This window comes from Argentina anserina, chromosome 2 (assembly GCF_933775445.1).
Source record: "Argentina anserina chromosome 2, drPotAnse1.1, whole genome shotgun sequence".
Lineage (NCBI taxonomy): Eukaryota > Viridiplantae > Streptophyta > Magnoliopsida > Rosales > Rosaceae > Argentina > Argentina anserina.
The window spans coordinates 24,613,453-24,628,772 of record NC_065873.1 but is presented as its reverse complement, the minus strand read 5'-3'; the positions used below and the strand labels follow the sequence as shown (position 1 = coordinate 24,628,772).

The following is a 15,320-nucleotide window of genomic DNA, read 5'->3' as shown; positions in this document are numbered from 1 at the left end:
TTTGTGGAATTTGCCAGTTTGGTACCGAGAAAGTACCGAAATCGAACGGTATCGGTTCAGTTTGGTAATTGAGGTTTAAAATGGCAGTACCGAACCGATACCGAAATATAAAATCAGTATGGTATCGGTATGATCACAATCCCGGACTGTCCCGTACCGGTCCCAACCCTAGATATATCGACTAATAAACTGAATAATCATGAGTACTTGTATTTTTTTACCATTGAATATAATTTAGTAAATTTAAATTAATTAAGGTGTCATTAATTTTAATTTTAATTGTTATAAAATAAAATAAAAAGTAATCATTCAATATAAGATAATTTTTATTTTAATACGTTAAATTTCATGTAATTTAAATTTTTACAAAATAAAATTTGAATATAATACATTTTTTTAAATTTATAATTTATAAAAGTAAAGTTGTGACTAAATGATTATATAGAACTTAAAAGGTACATAACACATTAAAAAATATTAAAATGCTACATTGTAGCACACTTTAGTTAGAGATAATTGATGTTAAATTGATGAATAATACGGATTTAATGTGCCACAATGTAGTCCATGAGCTACAAATAGCCCTATGGGTTGGAGATTGTCTAAGAAGAACCTCAGATAGTTCACTGGAATCCATTCCACTGTTTTTAGCTCCCATTAAAGTGCTAGGTTCCTTAACTTAAAAAATGATGCTACTCAATATAGTTAGCTAGTTTGTACGAGTCTTTTTAGAAGTCTTAGGAACAAAACGGTAGTCAATTATAATTAGCCAATAACGAACTGAAGATAACCTCTAACTAATAACTTATATGTATATGACACAAAATCTAGTAATCAAGATGATCACGGCCAAGTACCATTCATTAATCATGCAATTTCAAAGGCACAAAACAAAACAAAAAATGTACTAAAGTTTTTAATATCATTTTCTCAATTAACAAAGAAGTATTGATATTACTCATAAATATTAAGCTCTGCAGACCTTTTTTACTAACCTTCTAGCCCATTTAAACTTTGCAGATAAAAAAGCCAAGTGGTCCAGTCTATCTACAGTACATGTTGTGGACCAAACAACTTTTCTCTCCCTGTGAAAGTCCAATTGAAATGAAGTTTCTCAAACTCAGTAGATGAGGAAATTAAATAGAAACAAGAAAATTTATGAATTGGGGTCCCAAAAATCCATATATGGGAGAAAGGGGCACCTCAAAATTTATTTGAATGATGAATGCAATACAAACATTTTCAAAACCAGTAGAAGATATTAGTACAGATATCATGACCTATAAAAGGTGTGGGAATTGTAGGGAAGACAATGGATGGGGGCTTTTGTCACAAGTCCACAACTTTACAAGAGCCAAAGACACCCCCATCTTTGCGCTCCTCCCTTATCATCTTCTCCACTCCACATCATGTTTGAATTCAGAACCCTTTTTTTTTTTTCATGACTCTCCTAACTTATACACAGAAAGCATGGGAGCTTAGCTATGGACATTGGTACTTTGATAGGTAACAGAGACAAGCATTGGAGTTAAAAATTGATCATGGATTACGTTTACGATATTATTCGCAGTGACAGATGGTGATAACAGATGTGTAGAAATAGAGATATATAACACTAAACAAGGACACTAATATTCCACTATGTTGGTATTCAAATACTCATTGGAGTGACCAATAAGTCAATACATGTGTGAGAATTCTTGCATTCCAAGCTTATATTAAGTAATAAGGCCTTCAGTTACTTTTTCCACTGGGGAATCCTCTGAACAACAACCTGCAAGCGAAAACCAGAAACCTCTGTTAGAAATAAAAACAAGTTAAAGTAACTTAATGAAGTTGATCTGATAAAGCTGATTATGTTTTTCCAAGATGGAAGTTTTGGAGCATATCGAAGATTTTTAGTTATCGTAAACATGCAACTGATGTAAGGAAAACATTGCCTTCTTTTCAAAGGGGGACATACAATTTGAAAACTTATGGAGCTTTTAGATAAGGCATCACATCAAATGGATAGCACATGAAGGGAGAAAAGTGGAAAGTACCTTCCCAGAATTGTCTTTATTTCCCACAATAGTTTGGCAAGCCAGTCTCCAAGATTCAGGTTTCTGTGTGTTGTAACCAATTTCCAAAACAACCAGAAAGTTCATGAGTATGGGTCACCAGAGTGATTCACATGATTTCAATTTAGCAAAGTGTCTCACTTGTTATATGTATCAGAAAAAAAAATCATATTACAACTAATAGGAAAGAAATGTCAAAGCTTTACTGTCTTTGGAGAGGCTTGCCTTTTTCAAATATTTGAGTTCAGTATTAGTTCTTTCATTCAAAAGATCCTTCCCATCAATAATCTGCACAAAAAGCATGAATGCCATATAAAGATGAAGAATTGAAGACCATTATGACTGAAGCTTTGTCTATGAACTTATGAAGTATAAATGCCAGAGTCAGTCAATAATTTTGATGTCCATGCCATATGTATTGACACTTCGAAAGATGAACCATATCATACATTAATAAGAAGAGTAAATAATCCAGTTGGACCACTTGGACCATTAGTTCTCCTAAAAATGCTTCTTGTTAAGATCATAAAGTATAAATGTGAGTGTAAGTGTGTAACATGAAGCTTACAGAGACTTCTGTACCAAGAAAAGAACCAAGCTAGCTTCTTTGTTCATCAACTTTTTGCAAACACTTGAAACAATATCTTCCAGAAAGCAGTAGCCAGTTCCTCTTAACCTTTATCATTTCCAATTACAAATTAAAGACCAGCTAGTATCACTAGACTATCCAGAGATACATCATATGAAAACTCATGACTCACTAACTTACAAGGTTACACCTTACACCATTTTCAGCTCGAAAAAATAGAGGGAGGAATTGTAAGATTACCAGTGTTAGAATACTCATACCTCTACAATACAAGTCCCACAGCTTCCACCACCTCCACAATTCATCAGCTTCCCCTAATCAAAATTGGAAATACAAGGTATCCATAATATGCATCATTTAAACATAAGACTAATATATTTCAAGTAGCACTGCCAGAATGCCAGAACATAAGAAAACTATCATACTCCCAAGTAGCACATTTATTAGTACATCAATCATCATCAAGGCACTACTTTCCCTTCACTCGACAGCGAGAATCAAATTCTTGTCGTAAATATGGAATTCAAACATGCTATAAATTACTATGCTTAAATAAAATCATCTTTCTGATTCTGGTAATTTTTAGCTCTAGCAATCAAGCTCTGCCTATGCATCGTTTATAAACTCTGGTTATTGGGCCATATACCAGAGGCCCATAGATAGTCGCATTACAGAAACTCGTACGGGAAATGACTAAAGTACGCAATAGGGTGCAAAGTGAGGTGGATGAACAAAGACCAGTGAAGCACTCACATACGTGGCGTAAAGCTCGATCTTGTTATCCGACATGATGCTCCTCAGTAGCTTCTCGCCACTAATCGCCGTCGCCTTCTCCACCGCGTACGACCCGTCGTTCCCCGGCTTCGGCTATATCCCCCACCCCCACCAAACCAAACCAAACCAAACATTAAATTTCACCACACGACATACAAATTCCGAGTTCAAATTGAATGTGCTTATATAGTGTGTACCGCGATGAACTCGAGCTCGATTTCCGGCTTACTCGGAGGAGCTTCCGGCGAACTTCCCGTGCAGGAGACCACAACCGACTTCCTCCTCGGAAATAGCTTGCTAGCCTTGTTGAAATCTCCGGCGCCGGAGAATCGCTCTGGCCGGAACGACGCGGCGTTTGTGAAGTGCATGCAAGCCATTGCTTTGTCACCACAACACTATTATTGCTCATCAGCCTTCTTATACTCACCCAGGGGTAATATAGTAATTTAAATCTGAAGCAACAGAATTTGAAGCTCGCTGAGCTCAGTGTGAGTTGCTCTTCTTCATTCTAATGCTCTCACTAAAACCCCGCCAATTTCTCTCTCTGGCCTTCATCTTCTTCAAGCCAAACCCTAACCCTAAATTCCGTTTTCTCTCACTTCAATCCTTCTCCGACCAGTCATGGCTGTCCGTACCCGGCAACCCCCTAATCGAGTGGCCATCTTTCTCTCCGCCGCCGCCGCCTCCCTCTCTCCCGCCCCTAAACCCTAACCCTAATTCCGACCCCAAGTTCTCCCAAAATGACTTCTCCACAATCGCCAACCTCCTCACGGACCCCAGCATCTCCCCCGGCGCTTCTCTCCGGAGCGCACTGGACCGGGTCGGAGTCAACCCGAGTCCGAGGCTGGTACAGGCTCTAGTCGACCACTTTGATTCGTCTCCCAAACTGCTGCACTCTCTGTTTGTTTGGGCCGAGAAGCAGCCGGGGTTTCGATGCTCGGCTGCGCTGTTCACCTCCGTGATCAATGTGCTTGCCAAAGCTAGAGAATTTGCGTCTGCCTGGGCTATGATTCTTGATCGAATCGACGGCGATAAGGAACCTGGATTGGTCTCCGTTGATGCATTTGTGGTCATGATCAGACGGTATGCTCGTGCAGGTAAATTGCTTAACCCCAATGTGATACTTAACTGAATGTTCAATGCTAGTTGTGCATTTTGAGTTTTATAAATTGCGGTTTAGTTTCGAGTTGGAGTTTGGATTGAGTATTGTGAAAGTTTACTTAGTTTTGCTTAATGTTGCTGAATTATGAAGTTTGAATGTGCATTTGCATTGGACTTGTTATTGGCATTGTAATGTGAGTTGTGACAGCTTTGTTTGCTTTTGATTCGATTATTATGGTTTGAAGGTGGTAATTTTATGCAGTAAAACCACAATCAGCCATTCGAGCTTTTGAATATGCGAGTAATCTAGAGTCGTTTCTGAATTCTGAATCGGAAATGAGTTTGTTTGAGGTATTACTGGATTCCTTTTGTAAGGAAGGTCTTGTAAGGGCGGCGTCAGAGTATTTTGATGGGAAAAGGAAGTCGCATCGGGATTGGATTCCATCCGTCCGGGTTTATAATATACTGTTGAATGGGTGGTTTCGGTCGAGGAAGCTGAAGAAGGCAGAGCGGCTTTGGGCGGAGATGAAGAGGGACGGTGTGAAGCCTAGTGTTGTGACGTATGGTACGCTTGTGGAAGGATACTGTCGGATGCGTCGTCCTGAAATTGCAATGGAGTTGGTGGGTGAGATGAGAAGGGAGGGAATTGAGCCGAATGCAATTGTGTTTAATCCAATAATCGACGCTTTGGGGGAAGCTGGGAGGTTCAAGGAGGCGTGGGGGATGATGGAGCGATTTTCGGTTCTAGAATCAGGCCCCACTATTTCAACATATAATTCTCTGGTAAAGGGCTACTGCAAGGCTGGAAATCTTGTAGAGGCTAGTAGGAGTCTAAAAATGATGATAAGCATGGGTATTGTGCCGACTCCAACAACCTATAACTATTTCTTCAGGTACTTTTCAAAGTCTGGGAAAATTGAGGAAGGAATGAACCTTTATACCAAAATGATTGAATCTGGGTATACCCCTGATCGTCTTACATTCCATCTTCTGTTGAAGATGTTATGTGAAGAGGGAAGATTGGATTTGGCTGTTCAAGTTAGCAAGGAAATGAGAACTAGGGGATGCGATATGGATCTAGCTACGACTACCATGTTGATTCATTTGCTCTGCAAGATGAATAAGTTCAAAGAAGCTTTGTCAGAGTTTGAGGACATGATACGCAGGGGTTTAGTTCCGCAGTATCTAACTTTTCAGAACATGAATGATGAACTAAGGAAACAAGGAATGACCGAAATGGCACGAAAGCTGTGCACCCTGATGTCTTCTGTTCCACATTCAACAAAGTTGCCAAATACGTATGTCAAAGATAGAGATGAGTCTTATGCAAGGAGAAAATCTATAATTCAAAAGGCTGAAACAATGGCTACTGTGTTGAAAACTTGTTCAGATCCAAGAAAAATTGTAAAGCATAGAAGTTCACTGGAGACTGTTGAATCAAGAGCCAACCGGTTGATAGAGGATATCAAGACAAAAGCTAACATCAAGTGATATTCTTTCTGTTCTCTAGTAACAGGCTGCAATTGGCAATCTTGAGAATTGATAGAAGCACTTTGTACGACGTTCTTAACATGTTTTTACCTCAATTTGTACTTTTTTAGCCCTTATTGTTGTACTATTGAGTTATTGAGTCGTAATAAGAGTCTTGAGCGGTATTAGATGTATTTTTGTGCTTACATGAGTTAAAAACGCATAATTGGTTTAGAGTCCTAGTTTGACTAGGAATCCTTGTTAGGTTTTGAAACTAATTATCTTTTACTTATGATTTTATTTTCTTATTTTCAGATTGAATTGAAGAGATAATTAAAGAAAAAAAAAGATGGAGCCAAGTCATGCAACAATTAAATAGAAGATGATCATTAAAGACATAAAACATGACATGTTTTAGGAAATAAAACATGGCACATGAGTTAAAAACGCATAATTGGTTTAGAGTCTTAGTTTGGCTAGGAATCCTTGTTAGGTTTTGAAACTAATTATCTCTTACTTATGATTTTATTTTCTTATTTTCAGATTGGATTGAAGAGATAATTAAAAAAAAAAATAGAGCCAAGTCTTGCAACAATTAAATAGAAGATGATCATTAAAGACATAAAGTATGACATGTTTTAGGGAATAAAACATTGCATGATTTAAGGGATTGAAGTATGACATTATAATATGAGGAAAGATGCAACTACCCTCATTCTTTCCTCTATATATACATGGTTTCATCTCTCAAATAACATGACTTCTCATTAGCATTCAAGAGCCAAAACTCTACCTAAACACCACCATAAACTTCCCTCACAAATTAGCCAAGTCATCCACCCTAAAACCATCATCATCTCCACCGAGTTTCACTTATTGCAGCCGTACCTCTAATGTTCATACAACGTGTGATTCTCGCAACTCATCTCCATGGCTTCGTCTATTTGTGTTAATCTACAATTCTTTGTCTATGAAGATTGTAAGTTGTTATTTATGTGGAAATATTAATTTTGTATTTATTTAAAAAATTTCAGATTGTATTTGATATTTTTTTAGACTATACCGAATTTATGTTCTTATAATTATTGAAGTTTGTATTTCTATTGTTGTGTTCTAATCATCTTTCTCATACTTTTAGATAATTTTCAGATATGTGCATATGAATTTAATGCTTGGATGTTGTTCCTAAAATTGTGTTTGAGTGCTAGATTCATCAACCATATTGACACAAATCGAATCATGCCCTAAGTAGGTTCGGTTTGTGTTGATTAAAAGTGATAAAAATTATGGAAATTTGCATGTGAAACCATGGTGGGTGACTTCCATACATGAAACATGTCTCCAACAAAGATTTGGTGCTTAAATGTAATCTTATTTAATTTCTACTCTAAGTGTTATTGAATTCGATTGTATGCAAATTTAGATTAGGCCCTAAGTCAATCTTAATGTTAATTGAAATCTTGCATAATTAGATGATTACCTAAGACTCTAATTGTATTGGTATCTAAAAAGTATGTAATTAGTCAAATTAAAATGCATGATAGGTTTGAACTTGTAATTATGTGGTGTAATGAAAAATTTGGTTTAAGCTTGTTAAAGAGAAGTCGATCATGTAAATAGTAATTTATGTTTTATTTTAGTAGTTAATAATCAATCTAAAACTCCCCATTATTTGTTAACACTAAAAGTTTAGAGTTCCATTCAATTCCTTGGAAAGAACGATTCAAGCTTATTCTATACTAACGATCATGTTTTACAGAGTTTAATATAGACGTTTTAATTAACGCTATATCAGCGATGAAAGTAAACAACAGTAAACTTTGTTGTAGTGTAGTGAAATCACTGTGATGTTTGGTTATATACTTCTCCAGCAGTAGCTATTTTCACCATGAAAGCTAGTTATTAGGAGTTTGTACATGTTAGATACATGTCATACTCATGATCTCATCATCCCTCCGTAGTGTTGGTCATGTTGGAATGGATTCACAGTGTGTGGCACTTATTTTGATTGCCCTAGTCAAATCATCTATGATGAAAGGCCTGTAGGTACAATTGGGATAAAGCCAGAGTAGATAGATTTCATTGTATTGTCCATCAGATCTGCTTTCACCAAATCTTAAGATCTGCCTTTACCATCCCTTTTCAGTTCACCCCATTTTTCCAAAGATAATAAACACAAGCCCCAGAACCCATTTCCTTATTGGGCAAAAGCCTCGAGATTTATCCATTACTGTAGGCTGCAGCGGTTACAGTGGTGCGTTCAGGATGTGCTTGAGCGGGAATCTCTGAGTCACCTGACCAGAACTTCCAAGGCAAAAGAAAAAGACTAAGAACAAACAAGGAGGAATGATTACCTTAAGCACAAGGCTTAGTTACTGGGGATAGCTACCCGATAGCCACTTGGAGTATTAGGTTATGATAATGATGTGTACAACAGTTAATTACTTGGTTCTCAAATTATATATGTTTGAGTTGCCCCAAGTCGGAAAATGACGGCATCGGTTTTCTTTGGGTACGAGAGGAGAGCATCTGCATCATCTGGTGTAATAGGTTATGGTGGGTTCAGTCAACAAAGGAACTTGAGCAGAGAATCTGTGCTTCTCACCCCACTCGCCACTTTACCCTCCCCAGTCCCCACATCTATATTGCTTGCTTAGAAATTAATAGCAGCACATTAGCACTTCTCCACTAGGAAAACGTAGTAGATACAAAACTACACGAGATGAAATCTCGGTAGTTCTTAGTGATGTTATAATGACTTCAAAATTATGATGATACTCGAGTTTTGATATTTTAACTGGAGGTGAAGAATGCAGTGAATTCTAATTGTTTTGTTTTTGAATTGTGTGGCTAATCTTTTTTTTTTTTTTTCAATTTTGTCATCATTGTAACCCTATTCTAGATAGAATGTCATATCCAAGATCCATAACATGACCAAGTTGCTGTCGATTAGTATATCATTTGATCTTCCTTTATGCACAACATGTTTGTGAATGATGAACATGGTTGACAAACAACTCTCGTGGAGGGCAGAAGGTTTGACAGGAGAAGATGTTGTTTTGTTCATATCAACAGCTAGAAATGTTCTACTTGGAGTCTTGATAGATCACATGCTATTATGTTTACAAATACAATGTTTGTTTAACAACGAGTGACATAATCATTGTCAAAAAAAAAAAACAACGAGTGACATAAAATCATCGCTATGAAAAAAATATAAGCTACAAACTTACAATCAACTAATACTATAAATTACTAAAACAAACCATAGAAAAAGGCTAGAAAAAATAGTTGACTTCTCTTCCATCAACACAAGATGAATTCAGACTCTCACAGAAGTAGATTGACACATTCTAAAACCCCTGATCGGTAGAAACCATGCCCAAATAGCGCATGAAAGGGAAGAAAAGTAGGCAGTGTCAGTGTGCCACATTAGTGCTTACACACAGACACAAGTTCACACAGGCCACATCACATTGTACTCTCTCTCTCTGCAAACCAACGGAAAATAATTGCCAGGAAGAAAACACACAACAACAAATCACTCGCAGCTTCCAACCCCCAACATATAATATTCTCTCACAGAAGAACCAAACAACCCTCACTCACTCACAGCATTTAATCAAACACAAACACAGATATAACTCTCACCCCCGACTTAGTATTTCTCAGTCCTCACTCACCTTTTGCTTTTAATTGCTGCTGCTCTCTCTCTCTCTCTCTCTCTCTCTCTCTCTCTCACTCTTCTTTTTTCCTCCCTTTCCTGAAAATCGCGGTCTCTTTTTTCCTCCTTGTCTTTACACCCCACACTGCACCAGAGTGAGAGAGCTACTACTATGGCTCTGAGATGGCCGTACTGAAAATGGCTCACCCCAGCAACAATGCCACCACCCAAAAGCAGCACAAGAAGTTGAAGCTTGAACAAGAGCATCAAGACCAATTAGTGAACCCAATGTTTCACGACTTCCTGGGTATGAAGCCTTCTATTGATTCCCCTCTTGTTTTGGGCTCCAAAGGATCCGATTCCAGGCTCACTGATCCTTCTCCCTCTGCTTCTGCTTCACTTGGGGGATCCTCCGGCGGTGCCCGTGGGCCCATCTCCACCACCTCTGATCTGGGTTCCGGTGAGCCACTCCTCATTTCTCTTAAAGACTCTTCCTTTTTCTTCAAGTAAAATAATAACCCATCAGAAAGTTGTGTTTGTTTTGGTTTAATGAAGTTGAGGAAAGGTTGTGTCTTTTTTGTGTTTTGATGGGAGATTGGAACTTTATGATGTGGGAGTGAGTAATGAGTGTTTACATGCAGAATAAGAAAGATGGGGTTGTTGGTTTATGATTATGTATTTATGTTGTGGATTAGTTAGTGAGGTAAGTAAGGAGTTTGGCAGCTATTTTTGTTCTATGACTATTTTGAATCAATTGCAAACTTTTAGCTTACTTTTCTCTCTGCGGCTTTTGCCCTTTTCATCTCTCTTGATGGTTGTGAGCATTTTGTTTGGAGCATTTGGTATCAGGTCTGCAGAACAAGGTAATCACTTGCTTTGTGTACATTCTGTTTTTGATTTTGGTTGTTGTGTGCATTTGAGGGATGGGGAAAGTTGAGAGCAGTTATCAAAGATTGACTGAGATATAGTAAGGAACGTGTTATGATGGTTTATTCGTCTTTGAGTTCAATTAATGAATGCTAACTAGCGCTTTCGAATTCTGCTATTATGTTGCATTGCGGATTAATTTACATATCTGATGTGCATATCCTTTCTGAGATGAAGATTCTGTACACTTCAACTTCTGACTTTGATTCATTGTCTCATTATATTGAATAGAAAGACAAGGTGGAAATCATCTCGAGGGGGTTCCATATTATGGTCCGAGGAGCGATATTTCTGGGCCTGAAATAAGTCATAGGTTACTAGGCAGTAAGAGAAGTAATTCGGATTCTACTTTTATTGGATCCTCCGGAGATGGGATCCCTCGTATGGGTTCTGACTCCCTTGAGAGCTCACATTTGACGAAGGTAGAAGTTCCCATATAAAATTATTTTATTCCGAGTTTGGATGGGGTGAACAACCCTGTGTATGATTGCCTGATCTAATGCTTAATATTTGTCATGACATTTAGATGTTTCGAAATAGAACTGGAGGAGAGCGACCTAGGAGGACCATTGATGATGATGCAGTCTTTGCTAGCCAGCCAATGAGGCCAACTTCTGCTAATCTTGTATTTCAGACTCCACATGGTGGTCGAGTTGATCCCAATATTTCCAAGTGGGAACGATCTGCTCCCATGAATTTGGGTGGTGCAGTGCAATATCCTCCACGAGGAGGTCATTATGTGCCCTTCATTCACCAATTACCTTCTAACAGGTCTAGGGATGCAAATGCTGGTCCAAACAATATCTCTCAATTAGCTGCTGATGAGGGTTCTAGAACTGGAATTAAAGGGCCGGGTATATTGAGTGCCATTAATGCTAGCAGTGGTGCTTCTGACAGAAGTTCATCTGCGGTGCTGCCTAGTGGCAGCAGGCAGAAATCTGGGACTACTTCAGAGCCAGAGCCTTTGACTCCAAGGTCAATCTTATTGCATGGTGCAAATTATTTTTCACCTTTTGTTTCTTCTCTTTGAAGTAAGGAGTTTGATGCTTATTTTCTTTTTCTGTTGTCACGGCAGTCGGCATGGATTTGCATCTGCTAACCGGCAGATGACTATATTTTATGGCGGTCAAGCTCATGTTTTCGATGATGTCCATCCAAACAAGGTTTTCTCTCTTATTTTTTACCTCTAGTAAGAGATTCCCCCTTTTTTTTATTTTCAGTTTGTGTGTGTGTGTGTGTGTCATGAATTTGGAGAAAGTACGAATTAAAAGCTTTGTAAAGAACTTATATTATTGTAAACACTTGCCTGAGTCATGTCATGACGCATTTTGATAAGATTAATTGGTTTGGCCTGTAAATTTGCATTAGCAATGTATTTCCATTGAATGCCATTGTTCCTTGTGATTTTTGTGTAACCGTACTTATAGCCCTGTGATGAGCGACTTAAGGGTATACACCAATGCATACACCATCTTCTTAACATTTTCTTCAGCTTAATTTTTTTGGATGATTCTGTTTAGTGGTTAGGAAATAAAACAGTGGACGCTCATTGAATTCCTAACTGGCAGAAACCATGTACCGGATGAATATATTGTGGGACTCTCTCCCTTCTGTTGAGGAATCATCTATTTGGTAATTGAAAAAATAGGGAAAACGTAGCATTCTCTATCAAGTTCACCATAATTGAGGTTGATGAGTTAATCAGTTGAAGTTCCTACAAGATTATATTTATTTGCTCTTTGGCCAGGCGCCTTGTTTATATCTTCAACCCATGAGTAGTGTTTTCGAGAATGAATATAGAACAAGTATAGTTCACTTGGATTTGCGGATGTCTGCAATGATGTTAGGTTTGGTACTTGCATTATTCTCTGTGTTGCTTACTTTTGCTTGTTAATTTGGTCAGGTTTGCTATTTGCAGTTTCATTTTTCCTGATTACATTTCGTGATGTAGGGAGATAACCAATCATTAATCACATCATTTTCAAATGTGATATGGTTTTAGATTCCCTGTTATTATGTCAGACATGTACGCACTTCTACATAATTCACTATGAGCTTTTGCACTTTACTGGCAGATTTTTTCCTTATGTGGTAGGTAATTGTAACAAACTAACAATAGTGACACTTTTTAAGTCTTTTAGTCACCTGTCAATAATATCGTAGCGAGTCGAAATTCATGTTTGGTGAGAGGGAGTTCAGTTTTACCTAATTTTAATTTTATGTTCTGAAATTCTTCCTATTTATTCTACACATTGGTGGTGGAGCACTTGGGCTTTTACTTACATTCAGCAGTGGATTTTCTGTACAATAATCTATCATCATCAAGTCTAGTGGCTTCTACTGTTATATTGTGATGAGTTTGTGTTTTACCTTTATTTGTTCTTTCTTGGGATCCATATAAGATCAGAGCCCAGATTGAAAACACCCTAAGATGGGCCTATTGGACGCCACCAGGTTTGCACATTTGAAAAAGGGAGCCGGGAATGAGTTTTCTTAGTTTAGGTTGAGAAGACTCAAAGTCTCAAAACTTTTTGAACTGGAGTGGTTTCATCTCATGCTATCAAGTCTCTAGTGTCTCAATTTATGCTCATTCAGACTTGTCACGTTGAAATCTTTTTGGTATAAGACAAACAGAGACATTTCATTTCTTCCACTTTCCGTCAACAATCATTTGTACATAGCCAATATTGTACAAATTCAAACTCATTTTTCTCATTTCCCTGTTTCTAATCAATTGACATGACACTTGTGGCCATTGTACCTTTCAGTCAGATGTCATAATGGCCTTGGCTGGATCAAATGGAGGATCTTGGTCAACAACCTACTCACTAAAACGTACTGTGAAGCCCGGTAGTGAAGGTCACATGCCTAGCGGAGAGGTTGATACTGGCACAGCAAGTAATCTAGGATTTGTACAAGAGTACCGTGGGAGGCTATCTATTCCCGGCAATTCAAGTCCTGGGGTGGAGTTTGCTGATCGGATATTGACACCCGCAGGTGATCTTCTAAACTATTTTTCTATCTCCAGTTGGATGTTAAGAGTTTGGTATGGTGGTCAATGAGAATGTTTATATCTTGTTTATTCATAATCTGGCACAGCACTAGGAACTTGGTTCTGAACTTTTAATAGTTTAACTTAATGTGTGATTTGGTAAATAATTTCATAAGTTTGTGATGACTTGTTGTATATGCAACTTTTACTCTGATAAATTACTCTGATAAATTAGTGCCTTGCAGGCTTTTGTTTTCTTTATTACGTCATTGACTACCTATTACTGATTGTAGGTGGCCACCAGGGTAGCAATTTAGCCAAAGATACGAGAAATCCAGTTCAAGCTACTGAGCCCGGTTCTAAAGACAAAATTGAACTATGATGTTAAAATGTTTCCATTTTCCAAATTCTAGGTTAAAGTAAAATTTCATTTTTGTAGTCTGATATTCCAGCTTGATCTCATCAAACATACACTACTGATCCTATTATTTTTTATTTTCTTTTAGAGCCTTGTGTTGAACTACTGTCACCATTACAGGTTGAAACAGACCTCCCCAAGCTTGGAATTTTGAAGTGATTTTCTTCACAAAACGCATATATATATTTTAAATGTCGCAGCAGGTAGTAACTGGTTTTTATGCAGGAAAACAAATCGGTTACCAATATCATTTACAGATTATAGATTGATGGATACTGGATGTGAATAACTTATGACATGTTTTAGCCTTTACGACCAAAATTAATGGATTCTGAGATTTCGACTGGTTATCTGTCTTATGCTGTGTGTTCCTCTCTTCAGAAGTGGGATACTTGAAGAAATGATTTATGTGGTAATGTCGGGGCTCTCCTCCACAAAGATTACAGAAAAAGTAAAAGAAAAGGAACAAAGATATTGCTACTGGACTTTGGCCGTGCAGCACTCCACTGCGGTTGTAAAATTTTAATTAAAACCCACAAGTGCACGAATCATCGTTAGTATAGTGTGCGAGTACGATGTCGTTCCAACTAGGAATTGAGAATCGATTTAATTATAACTTAATTGATTTAAATTAAGAATATAGATTTTAGGTTTTCAAATAACAAATTTTAAAAGAAATAAACAAGATAGATACTAGGGTATTAGAATCAACCACTAACAATCTTATTTATGTATCAATGCAACTAATGAATTCTTTTGTATCTCTAGATGACAATTCATGTATCTAAGTCCAAGTACGACACTAAGACCATAGTTTTCTTTAAGTGTATAATACTCTCCGGGTACGACAGATGTCGTATATCCTAGCATGCAGTCTATCCAGGTACGACATAAATTTAACATGAAAGACTCATTATGTTCTAGAAAACAAGAGAATCATGTAAACTATCACTTCAAGTACGACAATAATGTAATTCACAACTCTTAAGAACAAGAAGCTAAGTTGAATTATATTGCAGGTACGCCTCAAAATCCATCTTCTAATTACTAGATGTAAAGTTCTAAGATGATCTCAAAGAACTTAAACATAAAACATCAATTCAAATAGTGACTAAGAATTCATCATAAAGAAATTATAAATCCATCAATGAAACATCAAACTACATAAACAATAAAAGACTGATCGAAAAACCCAAAGTCGGAACGAGCCTTTCTGCACATCCCACCGGTGAATCTTGTCGGACTGGTGGCTTCTCCTACATTCACTTTCTCCGCCCTTCCTTCAGGAAGCGGCGGAGCTCCCAATTCTCCAATTATGTATAGAA

The 15,320-nt window shown here is 37.5% G+C and overlaps 3 protein-coding genes across 3 annotated transcripts; 2 read left to right on the top strand and 1 right to left on the bottom strand.

Annotated features, from left to right (window-relative positions):
* Positions 1-1,599: 1,599 nt before the first annotated feature.
* On the bottom strand, positions 1,600-3,928 carry LOC126784812 (photosynthetic NDH subunit of subcomplex B 3, chloroplastic). Its single transcript, XM_050510321.1, has 6 exons — positions 3,621-3,928; positions 3,403-3,516; positions 2,910-2,963; positions 2,286-2,348; positions 2,043-2,105; positions 1,600-1,774 (listed from the first exon to the last, which is right to left on the bottom strand). The coding sequence occupies exons 1-6, from the start codon at positions 3,798-3,800 to the stop codon at positions 1,739-1,741; spliced, it is 510 nt and encodes a 169-aa protein (XP_050366278.1). The 5' UTR covers positions 3,801-3,928; the 3' UTR covers positions 1,600-1,738.
* Positions 3,929-3,930: 2 nt separating this feature from the next.
* Positions 3,931-6,048, top strand: LOC126784807 (pentatricopeptide repeat-containing protein At5g11310, mitochondrial). Its single transcript, XM_050510315.1, has 2 exons — positions 3,931-4,520; positions 4,787-6,048. The coding sequence occupies exons 1-2, from the start codon at positions 3,935-3,937 to the stop codon at positions 6,013-6,015; spliced, it is 1,815 nt and encodes a 604-aa protein (XP_050366272.1). The 5' UTR covers positions 3,931-3,934; the 3' UTR covers positions 6,016-6,048.
* Positions 6,049-9,696: 3,648 nt separating this feature from the next.
* LOC126784810 (protein TIFY 8) lies at positions 9,697-14,166 on the top strand. The gene is made up of 6 exons (XM_050510319.1): positions 9,697-10,118; positions 10,817-11,007; positions 11,112-11,560; positions 11,661-11,748; positions 13,354-13,582; positions 13,871-14,166. Exons 1-6 carry the CDS (start codon positions 9,842-9,844, stop codon positions 13,957-13,959), a joined length of 1,323 nt encoding a protein of 440 aa, XP_050366276.1. The 5' UTR covers positions 9,697-9,841; the 3' UTR covers positions 13,960-14,166.
* Positions 14,167-15,320: the final 1,154 nt, after the last annotated feature.

Excerpts from the sequence above, each read along its gene's own strand:
- LOC126784807 (XM_050510315.1), top strand. The coding sequence starts at position 3,935 with ATGCTCTCACTAAAACCCCGCCAATTTCTCTCTCTGGCCTTCATCTTC. Across the intron at positions 4,521-4,786 it reads CAGACGGTATGCTCGTGCAG|TAAAACCACAATCAGCCATT; the intron begins GTAAATTGCTTA and ends AATTTTATGCAG.
- LOC126784812 (XM_050510321.1), bottom strand. The coding sequence starts at position 3,800 with ATGGCTTGCATGCACTTCACAAACGCCGCGTCGTTCCGGCCAGAGCGA. Across the intron at positions 2,964-3,402 it reads TCGAGCTTTACGCCACGTAT|GGGAAGCTGATGAATTGTGG; the intron begins GTGAGTGCTTCA and ends AATTTTGATTAG. Across the intron at positions 1,775-2,042 it reads ATAAAGACAATTCTGGGAAG|GTTGTTGTTCAGAGGATTCC; the intron begins GTACTTTCCACT and ends TTTCGCTTGCAG.
- LOC126784810 (XM_050510319.1), top strand. The coding sequence starts at position 9,842 with ATGGCCGTACTGAAAATGGCTCACCCCAGCAACAATGCCACCACCCAA. Across the intron at positions 10,119-10,816 it reads CACCTCTGATCTGGGTTCCG|AAAGACAAGGTGGAAATCAT; the intron begins GTGAGCCACTCC and ends TATATTGAATAG. Across the intron at positions 11,749-13,353 it reads ATGATGTCCATCCAAACAAG|TCAGATGTCATAATGGCCTT; the intron begins GTTTTCTCTCTT and ends TGTACCTTTCAG.